The sequence below is a fragment of the Numida meleagris genome, chromosome 13 (genome assembly GCF_002078875.1).
Source record: "Numida meleagris isolate 19003 breed g44 Domestic line chromosome 13, NumMel1.0, whole genome shotgun sequence".
NCBI classification, from domain to species: Eukaryota; Metazoa; Chordata; class Aves; order Galliformes; family Numididae; genus Numida; species Numida meleagris.
The window spans coordinates 8767367-8781079 of NC_034421.1; the positions used below are offsets into that span (position 1 = coordinate 8767367).

The 13713-nt window shown below is 48.7% G+C and overlaps 1 protein-coding gene across 1 annotated transcript; it reads right to left on the bottom strand.

The window, feature by feature from the left end:
- On the bottom strand, positions 8840–13713 carry ITPRIPL2 (inositol 1,4,5-trisphosphate receptor interacting protein like 2; the record flags this gene model as incomplete). The annotated part of the gene is made up of 1 exon (XM_021411756.1): positions 8840–13713. A coding segment is annotated over one exon (1200 nt), but the record flags the coding sequence as incomplete, so codon positions are not given.

Below are 13713 nucleotides of genomic sequence, written 5' to 3' on the forward strand. Positions count from 1 at the left end.
GCTTTGTTTCAGGCAGTTTTGAGCATGATTAAACCATGGCACAAGCTGTTTGTCAATTTTTGCTCTTGAATTCTTTTGAATTCCGCAGCCTCTTTCTGAGTGCCAGCATTCCAAATGTCAGCCTTTACCCTGAATATCGTTGCTCTTTTCATCCTGACTCACCACCGCCCTAATGCAGCTCGCAGGATGCCAACACATGGCTGTTGTTCACGTTGCAACATAGCAGAGATGGGCTCAAACTTTAAGACAGATTTTTGACTCCTTAAAACTATAACGCCATGAGTCACAAAACCTGTGACATGCTTCACTATATGAATGTATGAACATGGGCATGTTTGCACGTACTCTTTTAGAAATGTTAAGGGGAGGAAGAGGCAGTGCCACGTCTGTCCTCTGTCGCTGTGGCACACGAGACTCAGTGCTCCTCTTCCTTCCAAGGCAGAAGGCCCTTTGGTTGAGCATGTGAGCATCATAAACCCAAAAAGGAGAGCAGCAGAACGAAGCTGATGTGAGGTTTAAGCAGCACTGCTGGCTGCTGCAGGGAGTGACCCCAGCCGCGTTAGCAGCAGCCCACAGCACAGAGCCGTCAGGCAGCTGTGCCCCATCACACACTCATACATATACATGTGCTCCGGCGCTGGTACGCTGCTGCACGAAGGCTTTCAGATTACATTCTCTCAGCAAACGCACACACTGGGCAAATACAGCTCTAACCCGAAGGACATGATGGATTCAAACCAGCAGACAGGTGGTTATTGTAAAATCTAATTTCAGATCTGCATATGGCTGATGCTCTGATTAAACTCTGCTTCTCCAGCAGTCGGAATAAACAGCCCCATTTGACATGATGACAACATAACCTTTGGATGTCCTCTGCTGTGCGCCCTGTGTCTGATAAGACACATTCCACGCTTCCCACATGCAGTGGCTGCGATGCAGATGGCAAGGCATACAAATGCAGCATTTCAACACAGAAAACAATGTAATTAACACTGTGATTGCAGGATATGGTTTTCATTATAGATTTCTCTTCTAACATGTACTAATACACATTGGGTTTAGCATCAGCTATATCCTGAGGATGCAATTGAATCACTTCAAGCAGCTCAGCAAGCAGCAAAATCTCTGTCCAGTACAGCAAATCAATTCTGCAGCTCCTGTGACAAACCAAAATCAAGGCTGATGGCATTCTGAGCACCCTGTGTGCATGTATCCACCTGCCTAGGCAGAGATGCTGGGCTGCTTCATGCCTCTACATTAGCAGAGAAGAGCATCACTGACAAAGCAGAGGAAGGAAGGAAAGGAAGGAAGTCTGATGGCTGCTTCAAAGGATTTTCATTTGAATCCTTCTGAAGCAACTGGCAGTGCTTTCTGCTGCAAGGGGAAAGTGAGGAGAAAGTGATGGTGCCAGATAAGATGCAGTGTCTTTGCTGTTCCTATGCCAAGTCCTTACTACCCCTACAGGAGCCCTCTGCCATGCCGGCTCTGCCCTTGCCTAAAACAAGCCCCTTATCTCCAGATGTGGGTATGAATGGGGAGCTGTGGTGGCTGCTGCTTCCCGCCACTGTTGGTAGCCCACGGAAGCTCCAGTGCTCTCATGACTGCAGGTCAGAGCAGGTCAGTCTGCTCTGTTTCCCCTCAGTATCATTCCTCCCAAGGCAGCTGAGATCTACTCTTCCTGAACCTTCCTTTCCATTGCATCTGTTTCCTTGTGGCTTTCATGGAAATGCAGGTAAGTCCATGAGCTTTTACTCCAAAAGCTGTGGAGCACCAGGAGCTCCAGTCCTGTGTCCCCAGCTCACACAAGGCCACAGCAGCAGCTTCGTGCCAGCAGTGGGTGCAGTCTCCAGCAGGGCCTGGGCTGCCATCAGCATGACAGGCACAGACTCCAGCTCGTGCCAGAAGGGAAAGGTGCTACAGCTCATTGCCATGACTCACCCGCTCTCTGGTCTCCAAATTACTCCATCAACTCCACAGACACCCGTGAGTATGCACAATTTCCAAGGCAAGACACCATTCCCCAGGCGCCTGCACTTTCAGTAGAAGCACAGGTTGGAAGGGACCTTAATGGTCACCCAGTTCCTTCTCCCTCTGAGCAGTTTCCCTAAGCCCCCCTTGTTGGGTGCCTGCCTCAGGGCTTCCCCTGTCCCCTGCCTGCAGCTCCTGGTGCTGCTGTGCACTCGCAGCTCAGTGGGTTTCCTTTGCAAGCGGCCTCTGCTGAATCTGCGTTTCTGCGCCGCAGCCGGGTCATTACCCAGCCACCTGGCAGCTCCCTAAGTGGCAATACTGGCAAAAGCACATTTTTCTCTTATGTCTCCAGACAAAGTGGCTAAATTTGATCTGCAGTACTCAGATCCTCCCTACCTCATGCAATTTGTGATGTCCTTGCTTATCCCATGGAAGTTACAGCCATTCTCTTGCACTCATACATTTTCTCGTTTGCCTTTAACTAAAATACACCCTGGCAGGGAAGCGAGTGACGCAGCATAATCTCCTCAAGCTATTTCTATAGTAAACAGAGATTAAAAAAACACAGCCAAAGGGCACGCAGCCTCTGAGGAAGCAGCAGCATGTATTGTTCGACCCAGCCCTTGAATCTGAGCTCCCGCTCACAAGGATCTGTCACCACCACATTCAGTCGTGTTTGGTCCCAACATGCTGACCACATCCAGAAATACCCCCCTGTAGCTTCTGCAATATTTATTTGCTACTGCAGCAGTCACCGGGCTCAAAGCAAGTGCAATGAGCTGGCAGCAATGAAGGTAAACAGCAAGTGCTAAGTCACATGTGTCAACAGGACTCTGAGGCTGCGTTCAGCCACCTGAGCAGCCATGGACATGGCACTGCCCATGGGATCACTGCTGCTTGTGCAGCCATGGCCTACTGGGAAAGCAGAGCGCTGCCAGGGCTCTTCTGCTCTGGAAGCTGTTCCTCGTGGTTAGGCCAAATCACATTGGAAATGGTGCACAGAAAAAGCCCAGGGTATTTTCAGACTTCTGAGGAGGGAACACTGTATTTAAAGGAAGTTCAGTTTTGCAGTCACTTTTACAATTCCTTCTGTTTACAATGGGCTTACCCAAGCTGTGCGGCTGCGGAGCTGGCTGCTGGAGTTCTTTTCCAGGCTCACATTTCTAACTGTTTGCAGACACAGGACAGAGCTATTTTTGTAATATAAATCATTAGAGGGAGAATATCTCACAGTCCCCACTGAAGCAAATTCCTAAGGAAGTGAGCTCTGCTTTTACAGAAGAATTCTACATCGTGTTTGTTTAACCATAATGGCAGAGCAGTGAGCACCAGCATCCCTGGGCCGTGTGCGGACAAAACATGGCAGAGCCCCGTGTGGGGCTGAGCGCAGAGCTGGACCTGGCCCTGTGCAGTTACACAGCTTTACAGATAAAGATACCCACGGTAACTCCAGTCTTCAAAGTGAGAGGAGATCTCCCACAAAGGTCAGGGCATGTAATTTTATAGAATAGGGCAAACTCGGCCTCATGTACACTCAAGGCTGTCTCTCTGGGACTCAAAGATAAAACTGTAAGACAAGCGCAGACTCCGGGAGCAATTATTTTGGAACAGTTTCATCCCCTCTAAGTTGTTTCAAATAACTGCTTCACACCTTCACTGATTCACAGTAATAAGTAACATCTTAAAATATTTCTTTCCCATTCGTATGAGTGAATTGGCATCTGCTGCTTTCTCCTTTCCAACTAAGGGATGTAAGTTAGCGCAGAAACACATGTGATCCAACACGGTTCCTTCAACTCAATCAGCAAGGCTTCTAACGGAGTCCCAGGGTGGTGCAGCTGTAAAATGTAGCAAAAGTCATCCCAAAGCACTTAAACACAGCTGCTAGGAGAAAAGCTTTTAAGATATGAAGCAAATGACCAAAACAGAAGGATAGAGTTTGCTTAAGGGCTTCAGAAAACACAAAATCAACAGCAATGAAACCAGCTTCTGAGCCGTGAAGGAGGAGCTGCAGAGATGAGATGATGGCCATTGACTTGCAAACACCAAATCATCATTTGCACAATTTCAGCAGGTTCAAAAGGGCAGAATGGATTTTATTACAAAAGCCTCCTTTTACCATCACCCTGTCACACCAGCAGAAACCATTATGTGTGGTTTCCCCATCTCATTAAGCAAATGTGCAAATACTGCATCACACAATAGACCTAAACTTAATGGGTTAAAGAGTCATTTGTATTCTAAAGCACCGCAGTGCCATAGCTAAGAATTACATGGGATCACTCCATATTTCTGGCTGCTAGGCCTTGGTTTCATCTGTTTCTGTTTTTCCATCCTTCTTGCTTGCATCCCACTCCTAGGAGTTTCCCCGCAGTGTTTTCACTTGGATGAAGCTCAGGTGAAGAAGGAGGCTGCAAATGCAGCTGAGAGGACCCAACAGAAATAAAAGGAGTCCCTTCTGAATCAAAATTTCCTCCTCATGGAGACATTAATGGATACCAAAGTCACCATGCAGAGGAATGCACTGTGCTCGCTGCAGCCCACAGTCAGGCCCATGCTTTGAAGGCAAACCTGTCTTCATCATCAGCTGAGCCAATCTCATGTGCAAGAGTCTGCAGGAGCTGCTAAAACCCAGGTGATTAAATTCATCCTTGCTGCTGGGATCTGACCAAAGACCCTTGTTTGTATAGCGCAGACAGCAGCAGTTACGTGGTGTTGAACTGGAGATCAACACAGCAGATTCCAAGAAGGGAGAGAAACAGCATTACCTCACCCTGGATTTCCCCAGTGGGAGAAGCAGACCGGCTGCAGGCAGAGCGCAGTCGCCATCCTGCCCCCGCTCCTCTGGGATGCCATTGAAGGTTATGAAAATGCCATGCTGGAAGAAGAAGGGGCTGCTTGTCTGCTGCCTCCTCTGCAGGTCCTGACCCATCATGGGGGCAGAAAATCTGCTGAGAACAAGTTCTGGCCACTCTTGAGGAGCAAACGTGCCAGAGCAGCCGGGACACACATGCTGCCTTACACAGATCCTGCTTTCAGTCAGAGCACTGCTATCCACCCACAGTTACTTTCTCTGCCATCTGCACGCTCCCAGCACAGCACTGCTCTCACTGCCCGTGTGCGTGCCGGCACCAACACAGCCCCTCAGCTCACACACTGTGGGACAGGGGTAGGGAGCAGGAGAAAGCCCAGGGCAACTCTGTTTGCTAACCACCGAGAGCAAGAGGTTTTATTCAAATAAAATAGCTCTACGCTTGCACATTCCAAGCACAAGTAGATACTCCAGCGATGATCCAACAAATACTCAAACCCTGGGGCTCCCAGAGCCTTCTGATGTGAAAATCTTGTTATAAATACTGGTATAGGCCAAAGAGAACCTGGTGTTGGTGCAGCCCTTCCCCAGACCCTGGGGAACATGTTCCCCCGCCATCAGACTGGGAGCAGCACCTGCACCAGAAGGCACTGCAGAGCAGAGCTCAGATCACGACCTTCCTCCTCAGAAGACCAAACTCTGATGTGATGTGCAAAGAGGTTTGTGCCAATCCCAGCCAGCTCTCAGCAACACTTCCACTTCTTCCAGCAAGGCCAGACCCTTCTGCTGGCGGCCATGAGCTGCCGTGGCCACAGAGCCGCCCTTGCCTCCCCCTGCCCTGCCCTTTATTCCCCATCTGCCCCCCAGCCCTTCTACGTGGGTGATTCTGTTGTCACTCCAAGTTGGATACTAATTTAATCCCACAGCATTTCATTTTAATTAGCTCTTAATTGCCTCTTAACAAAGGGATCGTTTTGGAAGACTTTAACGATCTTCCTTAAAGAATTATTTGAGCGTTGAAAGCACATTATGTGCCCCATGTGCCCCTGTAAACGCTGCGGGTTTTCAAGAGACGAGCTTAAAGCGCTGTTACTCACACAAGCGAAGAGATAAAAAGGAAAAACTCAGCATCATGCTTTGGCAGATACAAGAGCTCTGTCTGAGACTTGCTTTGTTCCTAAACGAGTTAAGCTCCTGCAGGATTTGAAAACCGACTGTACGCAATCTGCCAAATCCTTACCACGAACTGCTGCCTTCTCACAGCAGATGTTACAGTTAAGGCCAATCCACTTTAATTGGTCACCCCCCTAGAAAGGTAGCACTGAGAAGATGCAGAGGGAGACCAATGCTGTCAGCATGCAGCACCAGCCTGCAATAGGCAGCACTGGGCCGCACCGGGCTGCACTGTGCCTCCCAACCACCTTAACCAGAGCTTTACCACTTGCTCACAGCACTCTGGAAAACACAATGACATAAAAGCAGAGATGAGGGCTCATGGGCTCCCTGGAGCCTGCTCATGGTGCTGTGTTTTCCCTCAACTCCCCTCCACTCGGTTTTATTTTTTTTAATATTTGGCCCTTTTTTGTTGTCTCTGGCAGGGCCTGGAGGGCTGGTTGAGCTCTGACAGCTTCTGGGAAAGTACCTACAGACCATGAACAGAAACACTTTTTGCAGAAATGCCCATGATTCAGAATCCTTATCATTAGTGAATTTCTCCTTTTTCAATCACACTTACGCAGGCCTCCAGCAGTATGAGACAAACTAAGACGTTCCACAGCCACACTGACACACTGACAGCCACCCCTGGCAGCCTGCTTGCCCCAAGCAGAGCACAGGGGAGCCCGAGGACATGCTGCCCACAGCAGCCAGGCCGGCACAGCCCAGTGACACTTAAACGAGGCTCCGTAACGCGCCTCTGCTGCCTCACTGCCCCAACGCGGGCCTGCAGGGCACGTTTCCAAGAAGCCCAACGGATATATCCCAAGCGCATTGCACAGCACAGAGAAGGCGCACACAGCAGAAACAGAGGGATGAGTCACTTCCTCTGGAGCTCTGCTCCCGCACGGCTCGCACAAAGCGCGGCCGCTGCCTCTGCGCGCCGGCAGGAACCAGGAAACGCCGCAGCACTTCTCAGCGCCTGTGAGCCTGGCTGAAGGGCCTGCGTTTCCAGTGGTGCTTGTCTTTTAAAGCCATTTAGCCCACATTGTCACCGCCTTCTCAACTCCTTACCTCACTTTCTTTGTGTATGAACTATTTGTAGGAGGGAGAGAGACCTGTGGAAGGCCATTACTATCATGGCAACTCCTCTAAGCCCTTATCACACCCAGCCCAAGCCAGAGAAGTGACTGTTCTGCCCACAGCTTTGGTCCTGGTTTTAGGAGAAAAAAAATCCCAGGGGTTTCAAGAAATGCAGATCTATAACTTGAGTACACAGAAATTTTCCAAGGCTCTGAATCAGTATCGCTATCCTTTAAATGGAAAAAATAAGGCTTCCTTAATGCAGAAAACCGCTATGCAATGACATTTGATACACATGCGTTTGTAACAACCTTTTGGAGTTTGGCATGTACATCACTATTTGAATACTAACAGACTGTCGTGCAGATACAGAGCATATGTTATCTATAGCTCTATTGCTGATTTAATAGTGTGACACACTGATTCTCTTCTAAAGCGGTTGCAAATATGCCAGTTTTTTGGCTACAGCTTTAAAATAGGGCCCTGCAGATACACACAAGGAGCAGAGGCAGCCTATCAGCCATACTGTGCCTTTGAGAAGTGCAAGATGGTGACACGAGGTACAGGCAGCTCTGCCTATAGGCAGCCCCACGGCCTGCTGACTTCAGGGTGCTGAGCTACCCAGACTGTACAGCCTTGTAAAGCATGTTTATCCTACCTGAACTCCTTTGCAGCTCTGGAAAAATTGGATGCACGCACAAGAGTCCTTCCCCTCCAGGCAGCTTTAACTTGCAGTACTTAATCAGCAGTTCACTACTCACCTTGGCTGCATTACAAGGGAGGTATTTGCACAGGAGTGGAAAGATTTTAAACAATTTATCCAATGAGTTGGATGCAAACAGTCTTTTCTTTGGATATCACACATGTAAGTCCTTAGGCCAGTTAATTCTTGGTTAATAACAGATTTATCATGAAAAGAAACTCCTGTGTTTCTCTGATGATTTTCTGCTTAATGGAAACTCAGGGTTCAAGCAGAGAAATACTGCAGAGAAGAGGGTTGTTATTACTTCTAAAAGAAGACATTCATATGAGATAATTTTTCTTAAAGAGGTAAAGATTGAAATGCACTTCCCCAGCACTGACTGGGGTGACTGAGTGTTAACAGTAAAAATTGCTATTTTTTAAGTCTTTACAAGAGAGAAGCCCGTTAGCTGGACATTCTCAGAACTCTCTAAAATGCTTGTTGCCCCTCCTACAGAAACTACTGCCTGCAAGGTAGGAAGCAGGCACACAAAGATCTGAAGACAGTTACTTTCAGCATAGCTTTAATTTAATGATTAAAAAAGTAGAGCTTTTGCTTCTATTTCATTCTTTAACAGGGAGCATTAGCACAAGCCATGAATATATAATTCTGGCATCTTACCAAAGAGCAGTAAAGGACAGGTAATTTGCTGGTCCATTCACACAGTTCCTGCTGGCTTCAGTGGGAGTTTTGCCGTATTTAATAAAGCACAACCTATACGCTTTGGAACAGAGATGCGTTTGTACATGCCATGTACTGAAAGGCTCATAGGGACGCTGTGAAATGAAGTCCTAGCTCATCATTAAGCACCAGGAAAAGCAGATTTTGTGCAGCAACCTAAAATGGAAGCCAGGGAAACAAGAACCACTACCTCTCTAACCTCAGAGCAACACAGCCACAAACCCAACGTACCCCATTTCAGGGCTCCATGCCACCACCGCCCGTGCCAGCCACACTCAGCACTCCTGGCTCTCTTCCCGCATCTCTGCACAGCTCCAAGGTGTGGACTTCCTGGTTCCCCACGGCTCTGCCACTGTACTAGTCTCCTCCTAAAGAGTATATAAACTTACAGAGAAACCTTTATGGTTGCGAGTTGCCTTTACTAAATAACAAAAGAAAAACAACAAGAAGGGATTTAAATCTTGAGACACAGATGCATTACAACAGCTGTTTATTACTACAGTGAAGTATTAAAATAAGAACACCGACTTCATGGAAACAATAAAAGTGCAAATGTAATTTGATGTTAAATAGGAAAAGAATGTCTTAAAATGGGCTGACATTTTGAGCCTATTAACACTTTTTGGAAAAAAAAAATAGCAGCTGAACACTTTAATCTTTGGTCTAATTATTAACCAGCAAAAAATAGTTGTACCAAAAATGTCCATTGCAGACAGACATGTAAAATTTACATTACTCTGTAGACTCAAATTAAAAGAGGAGGAATGTTTCTGAAACATTTAGTCAGGTAAGAAATAATGATGCCCTTGAGAAATACATAGGATTTTTCAATACAAAAAGAAGTCATGCATATGCATTTTGGTAAATAAACTTATTCTTTTACAAATGCGACTCCTCAGTGTTCAATGAAAACAACTTCACATGCACAAAATCTCTGTAAAATTAGCCTGCAGATGAAGAGAACCAAGAGCCCACATTAGTGCTAAGTAACATGCTCTTTCTTCTGCATTTTCGTTTCAGCTTCCACACACAGAGGATGCCACGCTGAACTTACAGCACGGTTCTGACCTTAATGCACAGCACAGACATGCTGAGAACATTGCTGCGTGACTGCAGTACTGCTTGCTGAGAGGAGGGATTCCTCCCGTAGGTCAGTTCCCTGCACTCCTCCTTGCAGACAGGGCTCTGTGAGAGCACCAAGACACAACAGCCACTACTACAGCTGTCACGGTTCTACCAGAACCCAACTTCCATCAGTTCCTTCTGCCAATCACATTTGTGAACATCTGCCTTACACTGGATAAAGAAAATACACTTAATGCCTCAGGTGCAGAACAGAGCTGCAGGTTGGTCCAACAGCATGCACGTAGTGCCTTGGGAAAGCTTGCCCAAACCAAGGCTAAAGCAAATGCACGTATTTTCTCCTGCCACCATCTACGATAAACTCAAAATGCCTCACTGAGCAAGAGTACACACAGAATATAAGCCTCTGTGGCTTAGTAAAGTGAGTTTTTGCCTAACTGTTCATCCCAGATGGATTCAGCCTGTTTGGAAATACTGCCAAAACAACACCCAGTTGAATTGCTTTTCCATTGCTCCAGGTCTGCCTCATTTTCAGATCTCCTCCAGCCCCATACTCATGTCCTTTAGCTCAGTGCATCTTCACTGACCGCTTGCCACCACCCTCACCCACTCCTCAGCCCAACTTCCATTGCCTAAACCACCCCTATCCTCTACCACCTCTCCTTGCCAAGAATTGCCTGAACGCAACCATCTTTTCCTTCTGGTCCACTTCAATGACAGAGTTCTTAGCAAGCCTCTTACAGCCTTCCACCAGTACAGAACACACACCAAGCATGCATCCCCCTCACAGAAGGGATTACTTCTCTGAGAGAGGGATGCACAGTAATGAGAATAGACCAGCAGCCGGCTGAAGTGGCTGTGATGCCAGAATGAACAGCTGGAGTGTTTCTGTTGGGTGTGCAGGCAGCCACAATGCCCTGGATCACTTATCCAGTCCTTGAAGATCCAATAGTGTTGACCACAGCCCTGTATTCATTTCAAACACTGAATAACACAAGTCTGCAAAAATAGTACATGTGGTCTGCTACAAAAAGACAACCAAGGTAGCTTACTTAGCCTTAAATACCATGTGCAAAGAACATTTGATCAATACTACCTTTAAATACACTATTTTTATTTGTAGAAAGAAGCACAGTGCTTCATATATAAAAATAACCCAACTTGCGGGTGTGACCTTGTCTATAATTACCTGAAAATAAGACTGCAAGAGCAGTTAAAAAAATAGAGACAGAAGCAGGCTAACATCTGCCTGGGGAGTGTTTCCATTTAGAAAAATAGATTTGTATAAAGCTTTGTAGATCTTACAAATGTTTTGTGCTTTGTTGCATAGAGCTGTGAAGAAAGCACACCAGTATGTACATCAGGGAGAGGAGGAGTGTCTTAGTAATTTCAAGTCATCCTAAAGCATCCCAGGGGTTACATTTCATAATTTATAATCCATTTCAGAGTGCTCACCTAGGATGCAGAGTGGTGGTAATAAAGCACGCGTTCAACTTCCTGAGCATCAGCAATTCTGCAACAAATTTAGGGTTTCAATACATCAAACACTTGAGCAGGTGACCCTATATTTTAACTTAAAGATTTGGAATTCTGCATTTGCTGACACCCTGGGAGACATGAGGCTCCCATACCAGGCAGGGAGGACCCCTGCAGAGTTGCTGTGGTACAGCCCTACATGTCATCCCAAAGACACAGACACCACGCAGAGGCTGACAGCCTGAGCACTCCTTCAAGCTGAACCTCACAACCAAGACCAACGGAGAAGTTTAACAAACAGCTGGATGCTGCCTGTTCAGCCATATGAGGGCTTTGGGAAGTATTCTCATACACTCTTTCCACAAGGAGTGGAAATTACCTCGCTGATGCCTACATTTACAATACATCAGAACCCACAGCCGAAGACTGCTTCACTGTACCATAAGTGCCAAACCGTTTTCGAGTACCCTGAAATATTTTACTTCCTCCTCCCCCCAATAAGCTAACAATTTGCTAAGTACTACAGAACCTCATCAGGTCATTTGGTCAAATCAGTGCCACAGGCAGAGGGCTGGCGGCAACCCAAAATGCCACCAAACTGCTCCTGGAGGGCACAGCAGGCAGAACACATCTGTGAGATGTGGACTGGTTGAAGGCTGGTTCCAATCTTAACAGAAAGTTTGTTTTGTTGTTGGTCCCTGTGCTAGAGCACATTCTGAGAAAATCATACTCAACACATCTCAAAACCAAGAACCCACAAACAAACGACCCCGGAATATTTCTGTAAAAAGAAGGTTTTCCTGAGGATGATTCAAACATCATCCCTTTAATAAAATACTAATGCCTTCTCCACAGTATTTAGTGCAGCCAATTATCCTAGAATTAAGGCCTTAGTGAAAATAAAGTGCTATTTGTTTATTTTTATCTGTATTTCAATCCTTCAGCATAACCTTCATTTAACAGAGAAATGCACAACTAGATTCTTCATGCTGTCACCAGAAGTTTCACTTCTCCCTCTAGTTCTGCATTAACATGCATATTACATTTCCATTCAGCACGATGTATTACATCACATAGGAAATTTAAAGCATGTCATTGAGCATTTCAGACTGTGATCAATGCTCACAAATTGATCAAATGCTCATCCCATTTTAAGAGCATCTTGGCACAGTAAGAGGTTTTGTTTGCACCCACAGGATTTTTAAATCCCAAATGGACTTTGTATCATAAAAATCACATCTCAGAAAAGGTCAGTTTTGCCACTAGGACAAGTTAAGATAGACTTCCAGAACTGTCAGTTTGAACCGACTGAACGTAATGCTTTCCCACTAAGGCACTTCCACATAAATTTTGTAATTCTCCCATGAACAACCCACCATGATGACATTAAAAATAAAAGTCATTGCCGTTTCCTTAAGTCTTGGCCTTTGGTTTCCCAGTTTTCTCAGGTCAGGGGTAAAGCCACAGAACATCTCAGCGGGTCCCACTGCAGGCAGGCGCACAGGTGATGCCCTCACTCCCCGGGCAGCTCCTGCCGTGCCTCAGAGCTGTGCCGACACGCAGCGGGTGCTGGCCGTAGGTACCGGGCTCTGCTGTACGTCCTGATGAGGTGCGGCGCCTGGCTCCAGGTGTAGAGCAGCTGGAAGGCGGCCAGGTCCAGCGTGGGCCCATCGAAGGCGGCCAGCAAGTTCACCGGGGCAGCTTCCTTGAGGAACCTGGGCAGCGCCACAGCCTCGGGGAGGCTGGTGTTGCCCAGGAAAAAATGCATCAGCGTCTGCTTGCGCAGGCAGTCCCTGAGGTACATCACCAGGTCCTCCAGGCGCTCCACCAGGAACCGCTCGTCCCAAGCTTCCAGGGGCCCGTGCAGCATCAGGGAGAAGAGGGCCGTCTTCAGCACGTAGGAGGAGAGCACCCGGCCCCACTGCGAGCAGAAGGGCTCCTCCAGGCCCTGCCCGCGGAGGTCCCGCAGGCCCTTGAGGAGCTGCAGGCACTTCAGGTGGCAAGAGGAGGCCGGGGCCTGCTCCTTCAGCCAGGCCAGCAGCCGCTGCTCGTGCCTCGAGGCGTTGAGGCCCCACAGCGCCTCGTGGGTCGGGCCGGCCGGCGGCACGTCGGGGGGCAGGGCCGTGAGGTAGAGCGCGTCGCCCAGCGGGATGGCGGGGATGAGGCGCACGGCCATGGAGATGTGGCAGCAGACGTAGTCGGAGCAGGGCCGAATGTGCAGCGTGGGCGGGTGGCCGGGGCAGGCGGACAGGCTGATGCGGCAGCGCTCCTGCAGCCGGTACCGCACGGCGCCCAGGCAGCGCTGCAAGTGGCCCTGGAACCAGCGCAGCACCAGCGCGGAGGACAGGTGACAGCGACCCTGCAGCTCCGCGCAGAAGCCCTCGACGAAGGGCCGGTAGCGGCGCGGCCAGCCGGCCCCCGCAGGCGCCCGCAGACCGCAGACGAAGGCTCCGCTCGGCGCGGGCCCCGCGGCACGGCCCGGCTCTGGCTGCAGGCGCGACGGCAGGCGCAGCGGCACCAGGACGTCGAAGCAGTCGGGGCTGCGCACCTTGTGCTGCTCGTAAGCGCTGCCGATGCGCACGAAGTCCCCGCGCAGGCTGAGGGTCAGCGGGCCGGGCTGCAGCCCCTGCGCCTTGGCGGCGCGCACCAGCTCGGCCACCACGCGCCCGACGTGCGCCTTGCTGTGCCCCAGCACGTGGGGCGAGAGCCGCAG